The sequence below is a fragment of the Chiroxiphia lanceolata genome, chromosome 5 (genome assembly GCF_009829145.1).
Source record: "Chiroxiphia lanceolata isolate bChiLan1 chromosome 5, bChiLan1.pri, whole genome shotgun sequence".
Classification (NCBI taxonomy): domain Eukaryota; kingdom Metazoa; phylum Chordata; class Aves; order Passeriformes; family Pipridae; genus Chiroxiphia; species Chiroxiphia lanceolata.
In genome coordinates, this window is record NC_045641.1 from 22,685,809 (window position 1) to 22,708,216 (window position 22,408).

The 22,408-nt window shown below is 36.7% G+C and overlaps 1 protein-coding gene across 19 annotated transcripts in view; it reads left to right on the plus strand.

Moving 5' to 3' along the window:
- Window positions 1-22,408, plus strand: part of CADPS2 (calcium dependent secretion activator 2) — a 295,682-nt gene that overhangs the window by 149,230 nt on the left and 124,044 nt on the right. For all 19 annotated transcript variants that reach the window (XM_032687469.1, XM_032687472.1, XM_032687479.1 and 16 more), the window contains exon 8: window positions 8,418-8,557. In XM_032687469.1, the coding sequence (XP_032543360.1) occupies window positions 8,418-8,557 (140 nt within the window). The remainder of the gene's footprint in view (window positions 1-8,417; window positions 8,558-22,408) is intronic.

Sequence of the window (22,408 nt, forward strand, 5' to 3'; positions counted from 1 at the left end):
AAGGTGCTATGTACTCTTATTGTACACATTTTAGTTTTTTAAGTCTTTTGTTGGCGATGTCTTTGTTTTCAGGTCTGAGAGATTTAAATTCAAATAACCTTTGAAAAGATGCAGGATCCCACTGGATAAGCTTAATTCTTATAAAGTTTGGAGATTTTATGCCTGGTCAGTACACTGCAGTGACTTGCAGGAGTACATCTGATCAGATAGGTTTCTTTTGCTCTGAAAAGGTTGGAAGATACTTCCAACTGGTATTTTTCCTGTACTTAAAAATTCAACTCAAACCTGCCCCTTCTGAGGCAGGCTTACTGTGGACACTAATTCTTATCTGTCAGGTACTTTCTTGAAAGTGTGTACTTTGACCTGAAACCACTTTTCTACATTATTGAAGCTTGCATTTCCAATACCCTGCAGTTATTCTGAAGGTTTTGTTCTGTTTAATCTATCATTAGAAATAGATGGCAGCATCAAGCTACATGATTTGAATTTTGAGCTTCTATCAAATACCAAAAGGCTTCTTCTGCCACCAAGGGATCAGTTTTTTAGGAAAAGAGATCTAAGGTGTGAAATGTGGAGCTAGCAAAAGTTTCCCCAGAGCTGTAGAGAAGATATTTCCATTGACCCCATCAGTGCATAGCAGTCTCTCTCTCTTATGAACTTAAGAGGTAGACCCTGATACCAGCACTGCAGGTCCCCTGTTTCAGGAGGAGACACTACTGATTTCCAGAAGTAACTAGCTCATGGTGGAGCAGAAGGGATGCAGTCTCATGCTTTCAGTAGAGAGGACAGACTGTGTTTACAGCTTTTTCCCTATTTGGAAGACTGAGGGCTGCTCAACCTCTGCTGCAAAAGTCACCAGGTAAGCACCAAGCCACAGAGGACTGTTGTCTATACATCTCCCTTCAAGGCATTTAAGATGGGGTTAGCTGACAGGAAGTAATACTTACTGTGTCACTAGTCTAACATGTCTGTTTTCCTCTAAAAGAACCAATAAATCCAGTCATGAATGCCAAGAGAAGATTTTGCTTGCTGCAGGGTATTGTCCTGGCTCCCTGCTGACCACTTTAAGCGTTTTCAAACAAAAACAAATCTTAACCTTTCTTCTCTGTTCTACACAAACTGGAGAACAGTTGAACAAACTCAGTTTTCTGCTGAAAACAGAGATATGTGCTGCACGGAAGGGGAAGGGATGTCATTTGGATTTGAGTTCTGAAGAAAATGAGCTTCTGGAGTGGTCTCTGCCAGTGGTTGTCCAGACCTCCACATATAGTGAACCCCTGATTTTAGCTTCCAGAAAGTGAGGCAGACTGCATCTTTTAAGCTAAGTTCATTCTAATGAGGAAATGTTAAGAGCTTACTTTGTTCAGATATCTTTGAAGTGTGTGGTACAGGTTTTATGTGACTGACACTGATCTGGCCACTTTAATAGTTTTTGTATGTGCATAGAGAAGGCAGAATTGATGTTTGCATTTATATGTGCAACAACTGAGGAAGCGTGAAGAAGCATTCAGTTTGATGTAAATACTCCTGAAAAAGCAACCTGGTGGTTTCTGAAACTCAGAAATCTCACACCACGTTTTCTTGTTCAGTACTTTGTGTATGAAGATGTTCAAACCTAGTAATTCAAAGTGACAGCCATTGTGCGTGCTTAGCACACATGTGGATACAATGTGAGAGCAGCAGGTGGTGTTTGATTGCTGATACTTTTTGAATATAAGAATATTTTCAGCCTTGTCGCTCTGACTATTCAATTAAAAAGGAACTATTGTCTCACAGCCTGCTTGTCACAGTCAGCTGCAGCCAGCAATAATTAGCTGTGCAGCTAGGAGTTTTTTTCCTTTAGTGCTGTTACTCTTGGTTTAATTTAAAGACATTATTAAGTAGCTGTACTGGCTAGGTACCTATACTTGCATGTTTTCCGGATTTCTGAATGTACCACATTCAAAGAGCCTCTGAGCAGAGACAATTTCATCCTGTGACTATGTAAATTTAAAACTTACCAGCCTGGGGATTGTGAGGATTGAAATGACTGAGATTTCTCAGGTTTTTCTGTCATTATTTTTAAGTTTTGAAAATGATAACAGATTGCTTCCATTCCCTCTTTTTCTCTTGCCACCTATGCAGTCTGCCTGTCAGCACCCTGCTATGTCTTGCTGAGTGTTACTGTTTCCATGCTAACAGAGGGTTTCTCAGTATCTTTGAGAATGCCTCTCATCAGAAGTGCTTGAGATATTTTTCATTCAGGCATGCTCTGTCTTAGATATAGGGGACAGGCTCTTTGGGAAGGACTCAAAGACAATTTTTATCAATTGCTAAGAGCTATTAGGGGAAGTATTCGGCTGGCACCATCAACAGATGTCCATTGTTTGCATAAATTGTGAAGTCTTCTCAGTTCTTCATCATCAACAGTACTTTAGATAGCTCTCTCACCATGTACCTGTTCAGTTTTTCTGTTTGCTTTTTGTTTCTTTTTAACCATGTGTTACTCAAAACCCTGTCTCAGCATTTCAGCTGTAATACAGTCACGGCCAAAAAGCAAGAGATTAATCAATAGGTGAGATGATGGAGCTTGCATAGAAAACTCATAAGTTCCCTTGGTGATTGAGCTCTTATTAACCCATTCTTTAAAGGAGATAACTTTTTTAAAAGAGTTACTCTCAAGAGAGACATCTCATTTTCCCCTTTCTACCTCTGATTTTGAGCCTCTTCTTGAGCTTCTTTTTCTACATCCTCCTGGCAACAGTGCATCATGACTTAATGCCCAAGGAAAATGAGATGCTGTGCTTGGCAGGCTGCTGCTGGGAAATTTGAAGGAATTTCGCTTCTTGCCACACTGGCAGCAGCTTCTGGCTTTCTGACGTTAGCCAATCTTGGGGCAAGGGGCTGACAGAATTCAGAACAGCTCCAGGCTTTCAAGTTAGGGTACAGGGTGACTTAAGAGGAGTCAGTAGACATTTCTACCAAAACCAGGTAAGTGTCCCATAAGGGAGGCTGGGGTCAGAGTTACACAAAAAAGCATAACACTAAAGCGTCTCTTTAGTCATTTATTTCATATCGCAAATCAGCTCAATAATTTTTGGTCTATACTACTATTTTCAAATCAGTGAAACACTGCATATTTAACTAGAAGATTTTCCTATGATACTTGCTCAGAGAATGACCAGCAGCATAAATTTGCAAGTGCCAAATGATGAAGGGTACTTATTTCATAGCATAAATTTTGCCTGTTCTCTCTGCTTGCATTGGCAACTTTTTAAATTGCTGCATTTTAAAACATGAAAGAAAAAGCCTTACATAGAATTAATTAGTCCTATTATGTGATGAAAGCTTCAACAAATGCAGTTGAGGAAGTGTATGATCTTATGTGTCAGGCACTGGCTGTTTTCCATAGCTTTAAATAATCACAAATTGAGTTAGAAGTGTCTCTGGTAGAGCACAGAAGTTAGAGGGCTTGCTTTCTCTACTTCGTTGTGGGGTTTCTTATGTGATCATGAGTGTATTGTTTATTCTGAACAGACTTCACAAAGCTGCTTATGAATAAGGCCATGTGATGTAAGGTTATCTGCTCTGTGAAGGCAAGATTTTTCTGTTTGGTTTGTTGAAGATTTCAGAGTACTTTGGACAACTCAACTTTTCTTTCATACCTTTAAAAGAAGATCCGATCAGTGGGCCCAAAACAGAGGATAGTTAATAGTTGCTTGTCTGGATTGACTGTTTGGCTCAGGTATACTTCATTTAACTTCTTCTGTTGTGATCCAACTGGGGACCCAAATATACTACCGAATCACAAAAAGGATGGTTAGTTAAGCTGTCAAATGATATTAGCTTCATGTCTTTCAACCTGTCATCTTTTAAGCCCAGGAGAGAAACATTTTCAGTCATTTACGATTAAGAAACAGTGTTTTGAGAACATCACTTTTCACAAATCCATATAAGTGTTGCTCTATACTATTTAGGATTTTTATGTTTATTTTACATCCAAATGAGGAGAAGCATAAAGTGAACTTGACACTTTTTCAGTTACAGTGTGGTCTGAGGAAATGTAATAATGGATGTAATTGGAACACGTGGTCAAGTATTTTTAATGATCATGAGATGATTGAATTTACTGAAGTATCTCAACCCACACTGTTCTGATACTATTAATTTACCTTAAATGAAATGAAGTAATGTAATGCACAGCAGTTACGTTTGCTGTGTAGCATTCTGGTGATTATTCAGAGCCAACAGGAGCACCACAGACATGGTATTTGTTCTCAGACAACTGCAAGAGAAGTGTAGGGAACAGAAAAAAGGTCTTTATGTAACCTTTGTCAACCTCACCAGGGCTTTCGATACTGTGAGCAGAAAAGGTCTGTGGCAGATTTTAGAATGTTTAGGTTGTCGCCTCAAGTTCCTTAAAATGATCATCTCACTCCATGAGGATCAGCACAGCCAAGTCAGATATGGCAACACACTTTCTGAGCCCTTTCTAATAAAGGGCTCAGAATAAATGGCGTGAAACAAGGCTGCGTTCTCGCTCCTACCCTTTTCACAATCTTTTTCAGCATGATGCTCCAAAGGGCCACAGCAGACCTTGATGATCAGGATGGTATCTACATTCGATACCATACTGATGGAAGCCTTTTCAACCTAAGGCGACTGAAGGCCCATGCTAAGACCTTAAACCATCTTGTCCAGGAGTTGCTTTATGCTGATGATGCAGCCCTTGTTGCCCACACAGAAGCAGCTCTGCAGCGTTTAACAACCTGCTTTGCAGATGCTGCTGAGCTCTTTGGTCTGGAAGTCAGCTTAAAGAAGACAGAAGTTCTCCATCAACCTGCACCTCAGGAAGTCCCCCATCATCCTCACATCACCATTGGCCAATCAGAGCTCAAATCAGTCCAGCAGTTTAATTACCTAGGTAACCTCATCTCCTCGGACAGTAAGAGTGACAGAGAGATAGACAACAGGTTAGCAAAGGCATAGAGTGCTTTCGGGCAACTCCCTAAAAGAGTATGGCGTAATAAACACTTGAAGAAAAGTACAAAGATCAGTGTTTACAAAGCCATAGTGCTGTCTACTCTCTTATATGGTTCCGAATCATGGGTCATCTACCGCCACCACCTGTGACTCCTAGAACACTTCCATCAGCGCTGCCTTCGTACAATCCTAAACATCCACTGGTCAGATTATGTGACCAATGCATCTGTTCTAGAACAAGCAGCAGTCACAAGTATTGAGGCCATGTTGCTGAGAACACAGCTGCGATGGGCAGGACACATCTGAAGGACGAAGGACCACCGCCTCCCTAAGATCTTACTCTGTGGTGAACTTGCCACTGGCTGCCACAAGAGAGGAGCCCTGAAGAGGAGATACAAGGACTCCCTGAAACAACATCTCAACCTTGGCCATATTGATCAACATAACTGGTCTACTCTGGCCTCCAGTCGGGAGGTCTGGAGACACACCATCTATAACGCTGCTGATGCTTTTGAGAAAGCACGCAGGATCACTCTCAAGGAGAAAAGACAATGCAGAAAGAATCGTGTCTTGCTGAATATACCACCTAAGGAATCTTTCTGCTGTGCCTTTTGCAACCGGATATGTCTATCTTGTATTGGCCTCATTAGCTGCCAGCGTGCCTGTAACAAATGTGGATAGAGCCTTCCTTAATCTTCGTTCGCGAAGCCCAGCCATGATACTTTTTAATGTAGATTACCTGTTAGTTTACTTACAGTAAGCACAATCCCAGACTAGAAACTCACAGTTCTCTGTGCTGCTGCTGAATAACCTCCTATGGTGAAATCCACAGATATATGAACAATAAAATAAGATAAATCAAAATAAAATAAAATAAAATAAAATTTCAGAAATATATGATATAGTAGTAATTTTATGAAATTTTTAGAAGTTTTAGACACAGTGAGAGTATCCTGTAGTTGAGTTTTATATCTGTCAGATAAGACATATGAGCTGATACCATTTCATTTTTTTGAAGTATATTATAAAACAACCAGAAGATTAAAATCCCTTAAGCAGTGCCAAAAGGAAATCTGAGACAAAATAGCCTAGAAAGTTTCTCTATGGACAATGACAATGACATCACATTGCAGTGTGCCATAGTGGAGATAGTGCTTTTAATAGAAATTTCAGCGACTTTTTACTTTTCTTAACAAGGAACAATTGCTGAGTGTTTTGGTTTCAGTGTGGTGGGAGCTTAAATTTTGTGCCACCTGATGGTGTGGTACAATGTGGTTGTCGCTGCACTTAAGGGCAATACTAGTGTGAAGGTTATTGTGAAGCTGATTAATGCCTGTCAAATGCTTTGTGTGAATGTGTGTACGTGTGTTTGCATGAAACAAAAAGTTTGATTAAAAAGTTCTGTCAGCTGGAAGGCATGACAAAGTGTAATACAAAAGCAACACAGTGCATACTTAAATGGTCTGACAGATACTTATTCATTGTGAGAGCTTTGAAATTGAAACTCCATAATATTTCTTTAAAAATTCAGAAAAAAATTCCCAGTACCGAAGTTATGAATTAATTATACTCTTGTCTGCTTGTATTTTCATCAGCATTCTAAAAAGTCAAGAAGTTGACAGGAGAAAGATGTCACTTGTGACACATGAGCTGTAATAAGCTGTTACAGGACAGACAACAAGAACTACAGCCTGTAGAAAAGGAAAAATTCTTAACATCACCTACAGTCCTATGTGAATGTCAAGTGATTAAATGCAAAGAATGAGTAATAATTCTGTTTATATAATCTTGCATTTAAAGAGATAAACAAACTAAAAATAGTTTTCTGTTTGATACCTCAGAATGCAAAGGTTGCTATACTCATAATGCTTTTAAATGTCTTTTAAGGGATGGCTTTTACTCAGAATGAAAATCAGAAAAAAAGAATAAGTTCTGTGTGTTTCAAAAAATAAAAGAAGTAGCCTGCTGGTTTGTTAAAATCAGAATACACTGATTCTTCTGCTATCTCTCTAAAAGGTACTGAATGTACTCAATAGATCTGACAGGTTATTTTTTACACTGGTGTTAAAAAGGTTGCATACTTGATTAGGGGTGATGCCTCATATTTCTCTGCTTGACTGGAGCTCCTGTAATAGTGGGATGCAGGAATATGTTTCTGCAGAATACTGAGATGAGAAGCTGAAGGCCTTCCACTTACATCATCTTTCAGATGATTAGATCTGAATGACACTATTGTAATATCTTTGGCTTAATAACATCAATTAGATTTATACTTGCTTGGAGATTTTTGCTCAAATCCTTGATTTAACCTTCATAATAACACAGAGGAGACTATATTGTCTTTTAAATATGTGACACAAGCTCCCAGTACTATGTGTAAGAAATTAACTTGATGGTTAACATAATGATTAATTTTAGTTTTCAAGAAATAAAGGATGTGAAGAACGCTGCTTTTTAGAATGTTGTTGCTTTTGAAACACTGCTCCATGTTAATGGTAATTCAGAACTCACTGAATGTTATGAAAGTCTCCCAAGTAGTGTCTTTAGAATATTTTAAAGTCTAAATTGATTCAAAAGTAGTGCTTATAATAAGAATGAAAGGAAATTATGTTTCAGCAGCATTGAACTGCTGAACATGTTACTGTGGGTAAGGATTTGGTGAAGCAATAATATTTAATTGTACTGGCTATAAATGGTAGTAAATAAATATTTAACGGCTTGTGACTAAAAATGATCTAAAATTAATTGTTAGCAAAATTTTCAAGAGATTTGTATAAATGTTTTAAAAATTAAATGTTTACAATTCAGTGTATTTTTTTATATCTACCACTGTAGATTAAACAAAAGGTTTGTGTCATATCACATGTGAACTGGACATAGTATCTTACATTTATTATATTCCATTTGCTGCAAAGGTGCTTTAGAATTCATCTCCAATTTCTGCAATTTTTACTAAAGTTGACTTTTACTAATGCCATTGATCAAAAAATGTAGATGAAGAGTATATTTTGGTTATCTTCTCTCAAATAATGTCATTACTGGAGGCCTGATCCGTTGCATAATGCTACAGCAAATTGTTTCAACAGGGTTTTTCCAGTAGAGCACTGAATAATGTAAAAGTTAAGGTTATTATTTAATTGTACATGATCATTCTGAAATGCCAACTGTTCCTTTTCATTTAAAACTGTTAATTCAGAATGTATTAACAGGAGGAAATTTTCTTAACTCATGATATGGAAACTCCAATTTGTAAGAAAAGGAAGCAGTTAATTTTGGAAATTTGTCTGTTACAATAAGATCGAGTCAACTGGTTTATCAGATTTATGAAATCTTTTTTAGTCATCTTTTGTATTGGAGGAAATGCAGCAAAAATCTTCACTGCTTAGAAGTTTCCATTAAAGACTAACAGTTGATTTTTTTATCAACTCATTGAAGTTTTTCTTTATGACTTGCAGGTAGTATTATATCCAACATCCAATAGCCCAAAGGCACCTGATCTGCATAAAATGATAGTCCCCAAAAACAGTCAGGATAATGATTTGAAAATTAAACTGGCAGTGAGAATGGATAAACCACCTCACATGAAGCACTGTGGGTAAGTGTCCATTTCCCGTCTGTCCATGTTTTATTATTTTTCCTCACTGTGCCTGTGTTTTAACCATATGTATCTAAACCTGTAAAGTTTGTAAAGCATTATCAGAGTCTAAAATAATTCTTAGGTATGGCATTGTGTTATATCCTCATTTTATACATAAAGTTTAAACTAGTCAGGAATAACATCCATTTTGGATGTTCAGTGATATGTAAAGACATATGATGAGCTAAGTCTGAAATGCAGAACTGAAAGTAGAGTCTCATTTAGATACGGGTTTTGAGTGTTACAATTTATAGCACTTCTTAAAAAAAAAAAGATATTTAGGAGAAACATTTTTCCATTAAAATAGGATTAATTATATACCTGAATGTGATGGTACTTGCCACATAGTCTCCCCTTTCCTTTCTCTGTATGGTCTTTCTCTTGAAAGGAATTTACGTACAACTACCAGTCTAAGGATGTTTTTCTGTCTAACACTGAAGCTATGTGGAATAGATTATTCATAAAGATATCTCCTTTAATCGATTGCCGCCACTATTCCTCAGCCCCACTGCAAAAACAGGTAGTGTTGCTGACAGTAAGCAAGGGCGTATCTTGTTATAAAACAATCACAAAGAATCAATGTACTGTCCATACTATTTAGATTTCTATTGTCTCCTCTCGTTAGTATTCTGCTCATTGAATATAGGCAGTAATTGCCAAAATTTCCTATATATGATCCTTTCTCTGAAAAAACAACCAAACTTATTTCAGTTTTGGTGAATTGTTAATTCATTGGGCTGAAATTTCCCAGGTATCAAGCTCATCCCTCAGTTTGCTTTTGGGAAACTTAGATGCAAATGGTCAGGACTGTAACAATGAGACTTGCTGGATGGAGACCAGTGACTGGTGACCAGGAGCTATGAGGAAACCAGTCATGGAGTCAACAGGGGAACTGGTGCTGTTGTGCTTGGAGACTGGGACTGAGATGAGAAAACTTCAAAGTAGGGCTGCAAATACATGAATAAGGGAAATTGGCTAATATGACAGAAGAGAGCAGGAAGACTGGCTTGACTTGAATAAGGTAGAGTGGAGAGGAGCTGGGAGGGAAAGAGAAATGTTTGTCAGTGCTAAAGCATGATGCTCTCCTTTGAGTCCCCACCCCCTGCCCTATTCATTTGGACTCACCAAACACCTCTGAAATGCTTTGGTAATGGTGGCACATCGTTGTTTAGATTCATCCCACTGTCATAGTTTCAGTTTCCTGCTGCTGGTAGGCATTCAGCCAGTTGCAGTATTCAGCATGATGCAGGGTGACACTGTGCTGCCTGCGTTCTTCAGCAGATTTGTCAAAAGGCAGCCGTGGAGGCAGGGTGATTTGAACAGCATTGGTAATGAATAATACGCAACAGATGCAACTTGCACATGACCTGGTTCAGTTGCATACTTCACTCTACACACATCAGGGATGTTGTGCTGCCTTATACCTGTCTCAAGCCATGACTAGAAGTAGTCACCATTTTTGATCGTCTCACTGATAATGTTGGGGCTAGCAGCTGTTCATCTGGGATCTTCAGAGGATCTTCCTAAACCCCGCAATTTACTTTTCCATGGTGGATTACGTCAGTAGTCTTCTTGTTTGAGCATTAAAGAGCCCAATCAAATATTGCTGTCAAAAATTTTGTTCAATCATTATCCCTTTCATCTGCTGCTGCTGGTTACTTCTTCACATTGATTTTGAATCCTAATCTGCTGGCACAGTTATTTACTTCATTTTACATCAGGGTCACTGCTGTCGCTATTCTCCAGGCAAATATTGTTGTTCTTCCCACTAAAAATGCTCAAGGTCAGTCATCATTTCCCTTTCTTTGTAGCTGTTAGCTATAATGATTATTACCTACACACTTGTCTAGAAAAGTTGGGGCACCAAGGAAGGGCTGTGTGGACTTCTCCACCATAAATATATGTGAAATGAAATAAAAGCTTAATAATTCCTGCAATAACCATTGAAGAAGTAGATGAAATTCTTTATGATGGCACTGGAGCCGCAGTGAGAGTAAGGAAGAGTGTGTTTGTTTGGAGGGAAATAAGGACCTGCTAGTAGATTTATTAGAGTGTACAGTCAGGAACCATTAATGTTATGAAGAGCCATTATCCAGGCACTCTCTGCAGCCTTCTCTTGACTTCCTGGGGGAATGTTAGTATTAAGTGGTCATTTGCTATTTTTTCAAGAGAGATTCACACCTGCTTCAACACACATATTAAAGCTATTCTGGTTCTGAACTTATATTGTGTTATCAGAGAAATCTGCATTTGTGAAGAGGCTGGAAACATATAATGGATGATGGACAGTATTACAGGAAAGCAAAGAAATATTTTGTGGTTAAAATAGTTCAAGAGATACCTGGAAAAATTGGCTTTTATCCTGCTTGTGCTACATAGAAGGACATCTCTGTAAGAGACTGAAATATTTCCACACATAGTAACTGGTGGTATGTTATTCGTTTCCTGTGTTCAGTTTGATAAACTGGAATCTGATTATACGACTACTAGCTGAAATCAGTGGAAATCCTGATGTAAATATACATTGTGCTGTTAGAGTCCAAATATTGAAAGAATTAGATCTTCATTTTAATATCTGAAGCCTAAAATTTTTAGTACTTCAGTTGTCCTGTTATCAAGGGAGAATAGTACCACCTCTCAGGATCATACACAGTGGAAGGTAAATCTTGGAAAGCATCTGGTAGAAAAAGTTTCCACACACTGGAGAAGCTGCGGGAGTTGAGACATTGTCACTTCACTCAGCCAAAGGCTTATGCTTTGCCAGGCAGTGTTATTACAGTTCCCTGGTGAACCTGCACAACATGGAAATGCAAATAACTCAATTCTCTCTATAAAGTATTGTTTGCATAACAAATAACGAAGCAGGACTTAGGACAAAATAAGGTGCTGAAGAGCTCGAAGGCAGCTGCTGCTGTCCTGAATAGTGAAAATGACTGGAGATTTTTGTCTATTTTATTTTATTTTATTATTTTATTTTATTTTATTGTTAGCATGTGGTCTGATATTTACATTTAGTGTCATAGAGTACACAAAAGGAAGGGAAATAAAAGAAAGACAGAATGTGATCATCCTTTCTGCTGGAATTTCATCATGTTAGCAAGTTGAATTTTACAACCTTAATAACAGACTTCTAATGTAATTAGTATGATTAGCCCAACTAAGTTCTATTTCTTCAGTTTATTTTTCAGAAGCATCTCATTCTTCATCTTTGCCCAATCTTTGAACTACACAACTTAAATTTTCTGTGTCAGTCTGAGTTAACAATGTGCAAGATTCTTATTTCTCTCATAGAAAAAGAAGGCAATCTGTTGGCATTACATAATGTCTTCCAGATTAGAATCTTACATTTATTCAAAGTTGAATTAAAATTTTATCCCACAGCCAACTGCATAAAGATGGCTTTATTAGATTAATGCTCTATCTAATTACAGTAAGAGAGTTTTTAGATATGGGAGCTACACTCAAATATTTCAGGTTCTGCAAGGTTGGCAAAAGCCACAGGTCCAAGCTAATGGTGGGGTTAGGTTACAATTTTGCCTCTTCAGAAAAGTTTCTCCTATTTAAGACTGACTTTACTTACTGACTTGTCTTGCGTTTCTGCTCCAAGAATATGTAATTTTACAATATTAAGTGCTGTCTTGTACTTAATTCACAAATAGTGTTCTGGACTGCAGCACATTCAAATCATGTTCTCTCTTTGATTTCCACTGTCATAACCAAAAATTATACTTAAAATAAAATTATAAACTAGGGATTTTTCATTATGAATTGTAACCTTCCTAAGACCAAGAAATAAAAATCTTTAGGACTCAACACTATTGTGAATCTCAATTGCAGTTCATTTGTACTTCTTCAGAACAGAAGCAGCTTTGCTAACCACATTACTTTTACTCTGATGTTTATGTTGACATGTTCATACAGTTTATCTAGTGTTACCCCTACTAATGTGGTTTTTAAGAAAGCACTTGATCAAGGAAGCAGTTCGTGGTTTTTCTATGCATTCTGTTACACGCTTAAAGAAGAAAAGGAATACTCATAAGCATCTTACAGTAAACATTATCCTATTATCTATTTTAGATTTTTATTCGTGCATGAAAGGCTCTTAGAGGAGGAATTAACCCAAATTATATATAACCATCCTCTTCTACTTCAGTCCTGCCAATACAAGGGGAAGCCTACACAGCTAGTCTAAGTAACGACAAGATAAATGTCATTCATTACTGGGGATTTGTAAAACAGTTCTTCCAATTGTTGACAACTCGTGATATTTCAAATTCCTTTCTCATAATTTTAATGTATTTTTCATCTCATAGAATGTGGTAACCTTTCCCTTGTCTAAAATGCAGACTACATACAAAATATTTTTTTTAATCTTTAGTAATCTTTAGTAAAGCAAACTTCCATACAAAAGGAGGGGTTTTAAGATTTCTATAATTTTTTTCTGTTGCAGTCTTGAATCTAAAGTAAATCATAAAAGGAAATGAGGAAAACTGGAGCTTAAAACTTTCTCTATAAAATGCTAAAAGCCTGATTATTTCTGTTGAGTTAGAATAGCAGTGTTAGGGAGGTGCTGTTTGCTTCAGGAAGGCTCACTTGGCTCTCCTTAACTCATAATTATATTAGGCTTGAAAACCCAAGCTGGACAGGTTAATTGACTCGAGATATGTGAGTTACTGTAAATACCTTCTCTAATGTGTGTGGGATTTTTTGATGTGCCTTTGCACATCTGTGTGCATTTGTAGCGTGAGTTATTTTTAAAGTAGGTTTTGTGCTTGTTAAGTTGACTGTTAGCGTAGCCTAGTGGTTACTAAAGGGTATTATTCTATTGCTTCCAATCTAGAAATAAAAAAGGAATAGTGAGCTTGCTTTACAAGGATTAGTAATGTTCAGTAGTCATACCAAAAAACAGAAGGAAAATCATTAATAAACCAAAATTAAATTCTTACTAATTGAACAACCTGAACAGGACAATATTACTAGGTGATATTATTTGGGTTTGACTTCCAAAGTAAAACATTTTAACCTAGCTCCTGATCAGAACTTTTTCAAAGATTTGAAGGACAAAATTCGTTCTTATAAATTCTGTTCTGCTTTCTGCTATGACATGTTGCATATAGAAATGTTGTATCTTTAATTTCTTAATCTTTTGTGTTTGGAATATGCATTCTGCAAGCACTTGGGATTTTCTGTGTCTCATCTGTAAAGCAACTGTTTTGGTGACTTTTTTGAACTTGTAGTCTCTGAAAATTTAAGGAATCTGTGCAAAATCATTTTTCTCTCACAACTTGCTGATGTTTTATTTTTTATTTTGGGGGTGTTTTTATGGTTGTATTTTTGTATTTTCAAAATATAAAGATCACCATTTATTTGCTAACTTTTTCGGGTTTTTTTCACTTTTGCGCTTGAAATTGGCTGAAATTTTCTTAGGAGAGCATTTATAAACAATAAATATAGCTAGTGGTTACACATTTCTCCTCCTGCTGCTGTAGTTTTAGAGCTAAAGGAAATCTGTGAGACAAATGCCCTAGTTAGCAGTCTTGTAAGATGCAGAATTAGAGGATAAGTTATTTTCCCTTCTTGTTTTTGTGACACTTGTCACCCATCGATAGAAGAATTCCTTAGGCAGGAAGATGAGCGTAATCTGGTTTGCAGTTGAGTGAACTGAAGCATAGGAACAAACAGAGATCACCCCAAGTCACAGGCAATTTGGAGACCAAGCTGAGAATAGCACTGGGGTCTGCTGGCTTCTCAGTGGTAGGGCTTTTGTACACCTGTCACCTGGATAAACCATTGTTATAGCTGTTAGGAGCTCATGAGTAAGAAGGGCCACGGGGACACTGAAGTTAGCCAGAACGATGGTGGTGCCAGCTCTTACGTGCTGTTTGTCCATTTTCCTCTGGCAAAGAAGAGCAGGAAGAGAAATAGAAATGGCTTTATAATTTTAAGATTTGTAATCTGACGGCTGATTTGAAGATGACTACATTAAAATGACTCTATTTCAATTCTGGGTTACTTCTACAGATAAAGATGTCAGGGATATGATCACACTTCTCTTAGCAAGCACTGCATTCTCCCTGTCACAGATAGGCCTTTGTAACTGTCCTTCTTCTGAGCCAAAACACACAAATATGTCAGAATAATTTTAAATAATTTGTTTTACCAACAGTAAAAAGATGAAATAGAAACATGTTTTTGGCTAAGCTAAAATACCAACTTTAGTTTTTCTTAGATTAAGTAGATATAGAGTTGCTTCAAAGTGTTAGAAACCTACAATGACACCTAAGATTTATCCAACATCTTAGAAAATCTTTACTAATCCTTGTTATTATATGATAATATGTATCATAGACTTCTTCAATTAGTACTATTTTCCATGAGATAAAAACAATAACTTTGTATATTACTTTTCAACAGTTACTGAAAATGTGTTTCTCCTTAACGTTTTTCTTTCCCAAAAGGGAGAGGGGGCTATCTGAGAGATTCCTGTTCTTCTTTTTCATTTCTTATCAACACAGCATAATTTGCTCAACCAAATGTAAAGATACACAAATACATATCCAACTACAGCATTTCTACATCTACATAAGTATCTTTTTATATGTACTCTTCTGTATCTCTTTATAATATTTGATTTGTCTGTCCAAGTCTGTGTGCAGCCTGCCTACTTGTAACCATAAAGTCAGCATAGTAGCACCATCTAGCTTTCTGTTTGCTGCTATTGCATTTCTTCTAGTTCAGAAAAGGGCAGCAGAGCACTGACTTCAGCTACTGCCTTGAAGAGCAAAGTTCTTCTGGTCCTTTGGTAGAATGCTTATTTTTTGGTTTGTGAATGTCAAGACCAGGAAGTATAAGAAAAGTCAGATGGAAGAAACTGTTGAGTTTGTTTGAATTTTACAAACTTTACACATCAGATAATTTGGAAGCCTTTTCTGGTCGTTTAGTCATATGGCCTCACTATAGCAGCCTAAAAATATTGATATTTAGGTTATGTTACAGTTCTCTGAGTTTTCTCAAAGCACCTACTAGATAGGGAGGAATATCTTTACAAGTTGGTTTATCAATACTAGGACACTGCCTATGGAAAAAGGAAGAGGTACACTGGAGGTGGTAAGGTAAACTTTTCTCTATGTTTATTGCATTCATGAGAAGGGTAGATTATCTACTAAATAAAAATAAATGCCCAATAACCAGACACAAAGCTTTGAAAAAGTGAATTACCAGAGCAAGAGATGGGCTTCAGTCATGTCATCTTTTTCTTCTGCCTAATTCACAGTTTCTCAAGTCTAAATTCAGGTCAGAGACAAACTGTGCACATCTGCATAAGTGAGTTTTTTGAAGCTGTCTCCTTTTATTTTAAATGAAACTCGGGCTGATTTGATGGATAGTAAGACAATTTTGCTACAGCTAACCATGCAGTTAGGAGAAGTATTATCCCTTCTACTGATATTTCTTGAGTTTCATATTATATTGATCTTTATAGATAAAGTAGTGTCTGTTTATATACTTTTGAAGATTAATAGATTCACCTTTATTCAACTCTCATGAAATTAAATAAATATATGAAATAAATGTCATCTACAGTTAATTCCTGTGAGGTTTTTGTGTTTGCACCAGTGGTAGTTTAGGGTTTGCGATGTCCTCTGACATATACATCTTGTTCTATTTGGCAGCAGGCGTGCTTCATTTGTATTTTTAATACCTGCAGTTTTATTTAAAAAATGTTCTTATCCTCATAACAGTAGAGTTGTATTTCAGTATATCAGTATCCTTTATAATTTCTATTAAAAGTACTCCTAATTAGTCTCAAATACATTTAGAAGGTAAATCTTTCTACAAATACCTGACAGAGGCTGCCCACTGCCAACATCAGGCTTTCCAGTGTTTTGAGGTGACTTGCTATTCATATACAAAGAATAGGTTATTAGACTACCTTTGTGCCATTTGAAACTACCTCTGGGAAAAGATAATCCTTCACCACTCTTCCTTGTGCGTGGGAAAGGGATGCCTATCACAAAGGAAAGATTTGTTCTTAATTCACTAACCATATAACAAAAATACTCCTGATTCCTGATTCTCAGTTGTTGCCTCATGAAATCTTGTTACAACATGTTTAAGTGCAGCAGTGGGATGCAGCAGTCTGCTGCAAGACTATCCCATCACAGGAACTGTGTGTATTCATCTCAGCTGGGTCTAAATAAAACCTAGTCACTCCCTCTCACTGTGATTTTATAGTGTGCAGTTTTTCTCATCTGTCCTGTTATTGGCAAATGGGACAATGTTGACTCAGTGTAGCTGGCCTCTATGTAGTGCCCAAGTTGTCCTAAGAACCTCATTTTCATCTATCCATGCAGATGAACTGTTTTCCAAAGAATACCTTATAATCTATCGGGGATGTCTGTAATGTGGAAGATGAACAAAAGCAGACATATCTAAAGGGAATTCTCTCATAAAGACAGAACAATGCATGGACAGTGTGACTTTGTATTTGCCTGCCATATACCTTTGAGACACTGGGCAAAAGATTTCATTATCATTTCTGACAGGAAGGCATAAAGAAGTACCAGACTTTCAGCTGAGTTTGTTTGACTTCAAAGACAAGAGAGGCGTGAACTACAATGCTTCATTTCCCAATCCATATTCAACCTAGACCTAGAATGACAATCTAAGGTTTGATCAAGACAAGCATGGTAGCTGTAGGTGGTTCTGCAGTGCTGAAGCAAACTGTATTAAGGACAGTGCTTTACCACTTATGGAAAATACATTTTATGGCTGATGAAATAGGCTTTGGTTGAATTTTAAACACAGCGGACTGTTGAAGAAAAAAAAGGGTTTGGTAAAAAAATGTGAGCAGCACCAGGAGTATACAGCACAGCAAATACCACTGCATATTCAGGAAGGTCTGCTCCTTACTTTGTGTAAAGGTGTGCCAAAACGTCATCTAACATGCAGCACCACATATCTATATGGTTAGAGTATATTTTCTCTACTCAGTGAACAGTCCTGAAGAAGGATATGTTACAAACTGCTATGAAAAGTATCCTGGCTGCAAACTTTAGAATACTTCATGAAATGTAGTCATTGCTGAATATCTTGAACTGGAAAGGACTGGCATTGCTGATCTGTAACTTAACTACTGCATGAAGTTAACATGATTTCTTTGAAACCATGAGAGCTTTTTAATAAAACTTAGGAAGAGGAGAATATCTCTGTTTTCAACAGTAAATCTCAAACAGTTGCTGACTCTGAAGATCCAAGACGCTGAAGACAAGCCTGTGAGTATCCCTTTCTGCAAGACAGGACTCATGAATCCCAGCACAGAGTAAACTCAAGCATTTCAAGAACTTCAGGCATGTGGAATTAAACTACTGAGAAACTCTGAAGTCAGAACATTTGAAAATTAAAACAGTGGATTTATATTTCAGCAGAAATATTGGTCAAATTTTGGCCCATAATTAATAAAAAAAATTAAATTTTGATCCAATAGCAATGATGTACATTTTTTGTTTATTTAGTCAGAGGGTTGAAAGTGTCATTCATGTAGCTGTAATTACCTTATCTTGATAAATTCAGATAAACCTGTCCTCATTTTTACATTCATAAGGGTGCATGCACTTGTATATACTAAGGTCAAAATTTCCTACATACATTATAAGCAGCAGTTTTAGTGATGTATGCATGCCTTGCAACTATTATTCCAAGGTGTCTCATAACAGTATTTTCTGTTATCCTAGTTTAATTTGTGCTAAATGCTAATATTTCACTGTGCTAAAAGAATCCTAGCATTTTGCCATGAAGAAAAGTGCTAATGTGTTAACTGTCTTCATTTAAATGATTTTGCTATTGTACACTTTTGCAAAATCAATTGAGTATAATCAGTTACTTTTTCAAAATTAAATTGAACTTCATGAAAAATGACACATTAAAATTACATTAATGATTGATTGGATAATGATAATGGGTTAATGCAAAATTACTATGGAAGAAGCAAAAGCGTTTGTCCTGCTGCTACATCCTTAGAGAACAGATTATAGCTATGAGCCTGATTTTCAGTGCTTCCCACAGTAATTGCTTCTGAGGAGGCACAGGGAATCTTTGAAGACTTTAATGATATGCCACTGCCACTTTAATTGCTAAGAGAAGCCAAGAGAATCCTAATTGCCAAGAGAAGCATTACTAATTAAGGTGTCATTCTTAATTCATTCCACAGTAATTAATCTGAAATATTTGTAAAAGCTGAGATATAAATTTAGATCCAAACTCACTTAGCTTAACCACAACAGACTTCATGTGAAAAAGATCCATGGGTTAGTCAAGGCTGATAGTAAAACTTAAAATATTTTTCTTACAAAAAAGTTTACTTTGTTTTTTCTCATAACTTTTTGAAACATGAATTTAAAAAATTGAGAATAGATTTAAGAATCTGTTCTCATTAATATGTAATTTTTATTTAAATTGTGATTCTACTCTCACATGAAAAAGATCATTAAAAGTGTTTATATAGGGTGTTTCTTTTTCTTATATTTCACTTAAAAGCTACATGCTTCTGAAGTGTTAAGATGGATTTCCTTCAGCTCTGTGATGAGCAAAATTATGCAGGTTCAGTTGTGTATGTAATGTCTTTAGATCATAACGTTACAACACTGGTTCAGTATTTTCTTGCCTTCACTAGGATTGAGTATGCATAATTGATTAGATATAGAGAATGCCCATAATCAGTACTGCATGTGTGTCAGATCCTTCTTTAATTCATCTTTGCTAAAATCCTTATTGAGCCTCACAAGATAATCGGTTGGAGTGCACTGCTCATAATGGTACCTGTCTGTTTCCTATGTACTGGGTTTTGTACCTTGTTCTCTTTTCAGCTTTCTTTAAAGCAGTTATGTCACAGTCTCACTTCATCCTAAACTCTTATTCTTTCGGCATGGATTATTTCTTATGGTTTACCTTAATGGTGCCTCACATTCATGTGTAAACACCAGTTAATTTCTTCTTATCATGTAATATCTGAGAACATATGACCAAGCATCTCAGTGACCCATGGAACGGCTAGGTAAACTTTTCTGATCTATACTATCAAATTTTTGTCTGCAATTCTCAACTTTAAAACTCTCTCCGTCTCAACTTCCTGGTCTTTGTATGCATGTATGAGATAAAAAAGAAGTGAAAAAACCCTTGGCAACAATTCTGTTATCGGAAACACTCAAATCAAAACTTCAGAGAGCTATTCATGTGAAAAAAAGATTTTTTTCTATATTCTAATTAAAATAACAGAGCTGGTGGTAACTTAGCTGGTGACGAAATAATGTGCTAACATTTTACTGAAAATAGGCCTTAAGTTCATGAAATTGTACGGGAGGAATTGAGAAAATACTGTGATTTGCAACTGATTTTTCTTCTAGAACAGTAACTAATAACTTTAAGTTTCATTTGCATGTAAGTGTTCTTCCTATCAAGTAAGAAGAATAAATGGGCTGACCAGTCAGTCCTATGTGGATTGAAGGTAGTATTAAAAAAATAAATGTTGTCAGGCTGTAGCAAAATGTGTGCCTTACTAGGTCCTCACAGGGAAGATCATGATCAGAGTAGTTTCATGTACATGAAGTGAAATATAGGCAGGTCATTTTTTTTTTCCTATGCATCATTTGCCTTACTAAAATGAAAGCATAGAGTAAGCTGCTTATTATTAATACAATAAATGATGAATAAATTTATCACATCAGAAGTGTTCTGAAATTTGCAATAATAAGTTCAAAGTATTGGGAACTTCCCAGTAACTCTACAACATAATTGAGGGGAGTCTGGTCACTGGAAATTTCAAGTTGGCTTTTTCTGCATAAATTTTTTTATGTTATTGTTACGTTGTTCCCATAGCTTTGCAAAAGTATCATTCATAACAAAATCTGAATTTAGTTTTGCTTAAATTTGCTACTCTGTAAATGCACCCAAATATACTGACAGCATCATTGGAATGAAATTGCATGCAAGTATTTTATATGCTAGACTATATTTGTTTATTTTGTACTATATTTTTATTTATTTCATACCAAATTTTTTAACTTTTTGCCATCTAAGTTCCTTTTGAAAATTGTCTAGAAACTTCCCTTACGTGCATGAGTCGGTAGTAATGAAGATGTAACTGATTGTGATATTCCTAATAACATTATTACTGTACACAGTCACCTAAGCAGTATTTTTATTTTCCCAGAATGCAGGACGGAACATCATTGAAATAATTGTTTTAGATGTTTTTTATATTGCTTTACTCTGCATATGTGCTATAAATGAGCATAGCACACATCTCATGTAGGTGAAAGACGCAGTTTCCTTAGTAGCCTTTTGTCAGGTGATCTGACTTGTTTCTTGATACCATACACTGATCTGTGAATTGAAGAGAGAATTATTTGCACCTGATGTACATTGACATTGCATATGGACTGTCATGGCCTGGCATTATTTCTATACAGAGACTGCCAGTACTATTAGCTGCAAGGATGGGGGCATGCCACCTACCTGTTATGTCCTTCTGTCTCTTGCCCTATCCATCTGTTACTTGTAGGAAGGTAAAATTCAGCTAATCTTTGTCTTTTGGAATATAAACAGTTGCAAAATCAAAGGTATGACAGAAAAATTAATTTTAAATACTAATAGTATGTAACCAGTCTAATTCTCCCTATGTGTCCCAGGGTCTGAGAGTGGATTTCAATTCATAATATGCTATTCTGTATGGGCAAAAATAGTTCTAACACAAAATTGGATGTAAAAGCCGATCTAATTTCTTATAAATTCAATTAAGTGGTTTTGGGTTTTTTACTCCACAGTAGTATAATTTCAATTATTGCAGTATTGCATGTATTTCAACTTAATAGGAGAGTCCTCATGGCCCTGCACTACTCTTGCTTTGCTCAAACAGTATATTTGTCACAGCCATCTCCCTTTAAATAGTCCATGTCCTATTAAATGTCAAGACAATTGTGTTAGCAGTCCAGTGCTGTACTGTTTTGTCAGGGTCCTTGAGTACCTCTCACATTCTTAAATAGGCATCACTTTGGCAGGCTGGCTGGCAGCTTCTACAATGTCATCAGTCTAGTGATGCTTTCATATGGAGTTGGCTCACTCTGTCTTTTTCTTTAAATAAAACCTGTAAAGAAGAGTTCACCCTGCACTGCAAATAGTCTTTTCTGCATGCTTACTGTCACAAACCTGTTTTAATTTAATCCCCTTCTAAATTAACTTTGTGTCTGTTCAGCAATGTAGTATTGCTTTGTCTTTTCATAACGTGTGAGGTTTGGGGTTTTTTCACTTTATGTGTAAAGGATAAAAGAGAGCAGGTAAGTGAATCATAGAATGATAGAATGGTTTGAGTTGCAAGGGACCCTGACAGGGACACCTTTCACCAGACCAGGTTGGTCAAAACCCCATTCAACATGGCCTTGTACACTGCAAATAGGGCATCCATAGCTTCTCTGGGCAACCTGTTCCAGTGTCTCACCACCCTCACAGTGAAGAATTTCTTCCTAATGTCTAATCTAAATCTGCTGTCCTTTAGCTTAAAGCCATTGCCTCTTGTCCTATCACTATATACCCTTGTAAAATCTCCCTCTCCAGCTCTCTTTTAGGTTTCCTTTAGGTTCTGGAAGGCTGCTTAAAGGTCTCCTCAAAACCTTCTCTTATCCAGGCTGAACAACCCCAACTCTCTCAGCCTGTCTTCATAGGAGAGCTGCTCCAGACCTCTGAGCATCTTTGTGGCCCTCCTCTGTATTCACTCCAGCAGGTCCATGTCCATATGTTGGCGACCCCAGAGCTGGACAC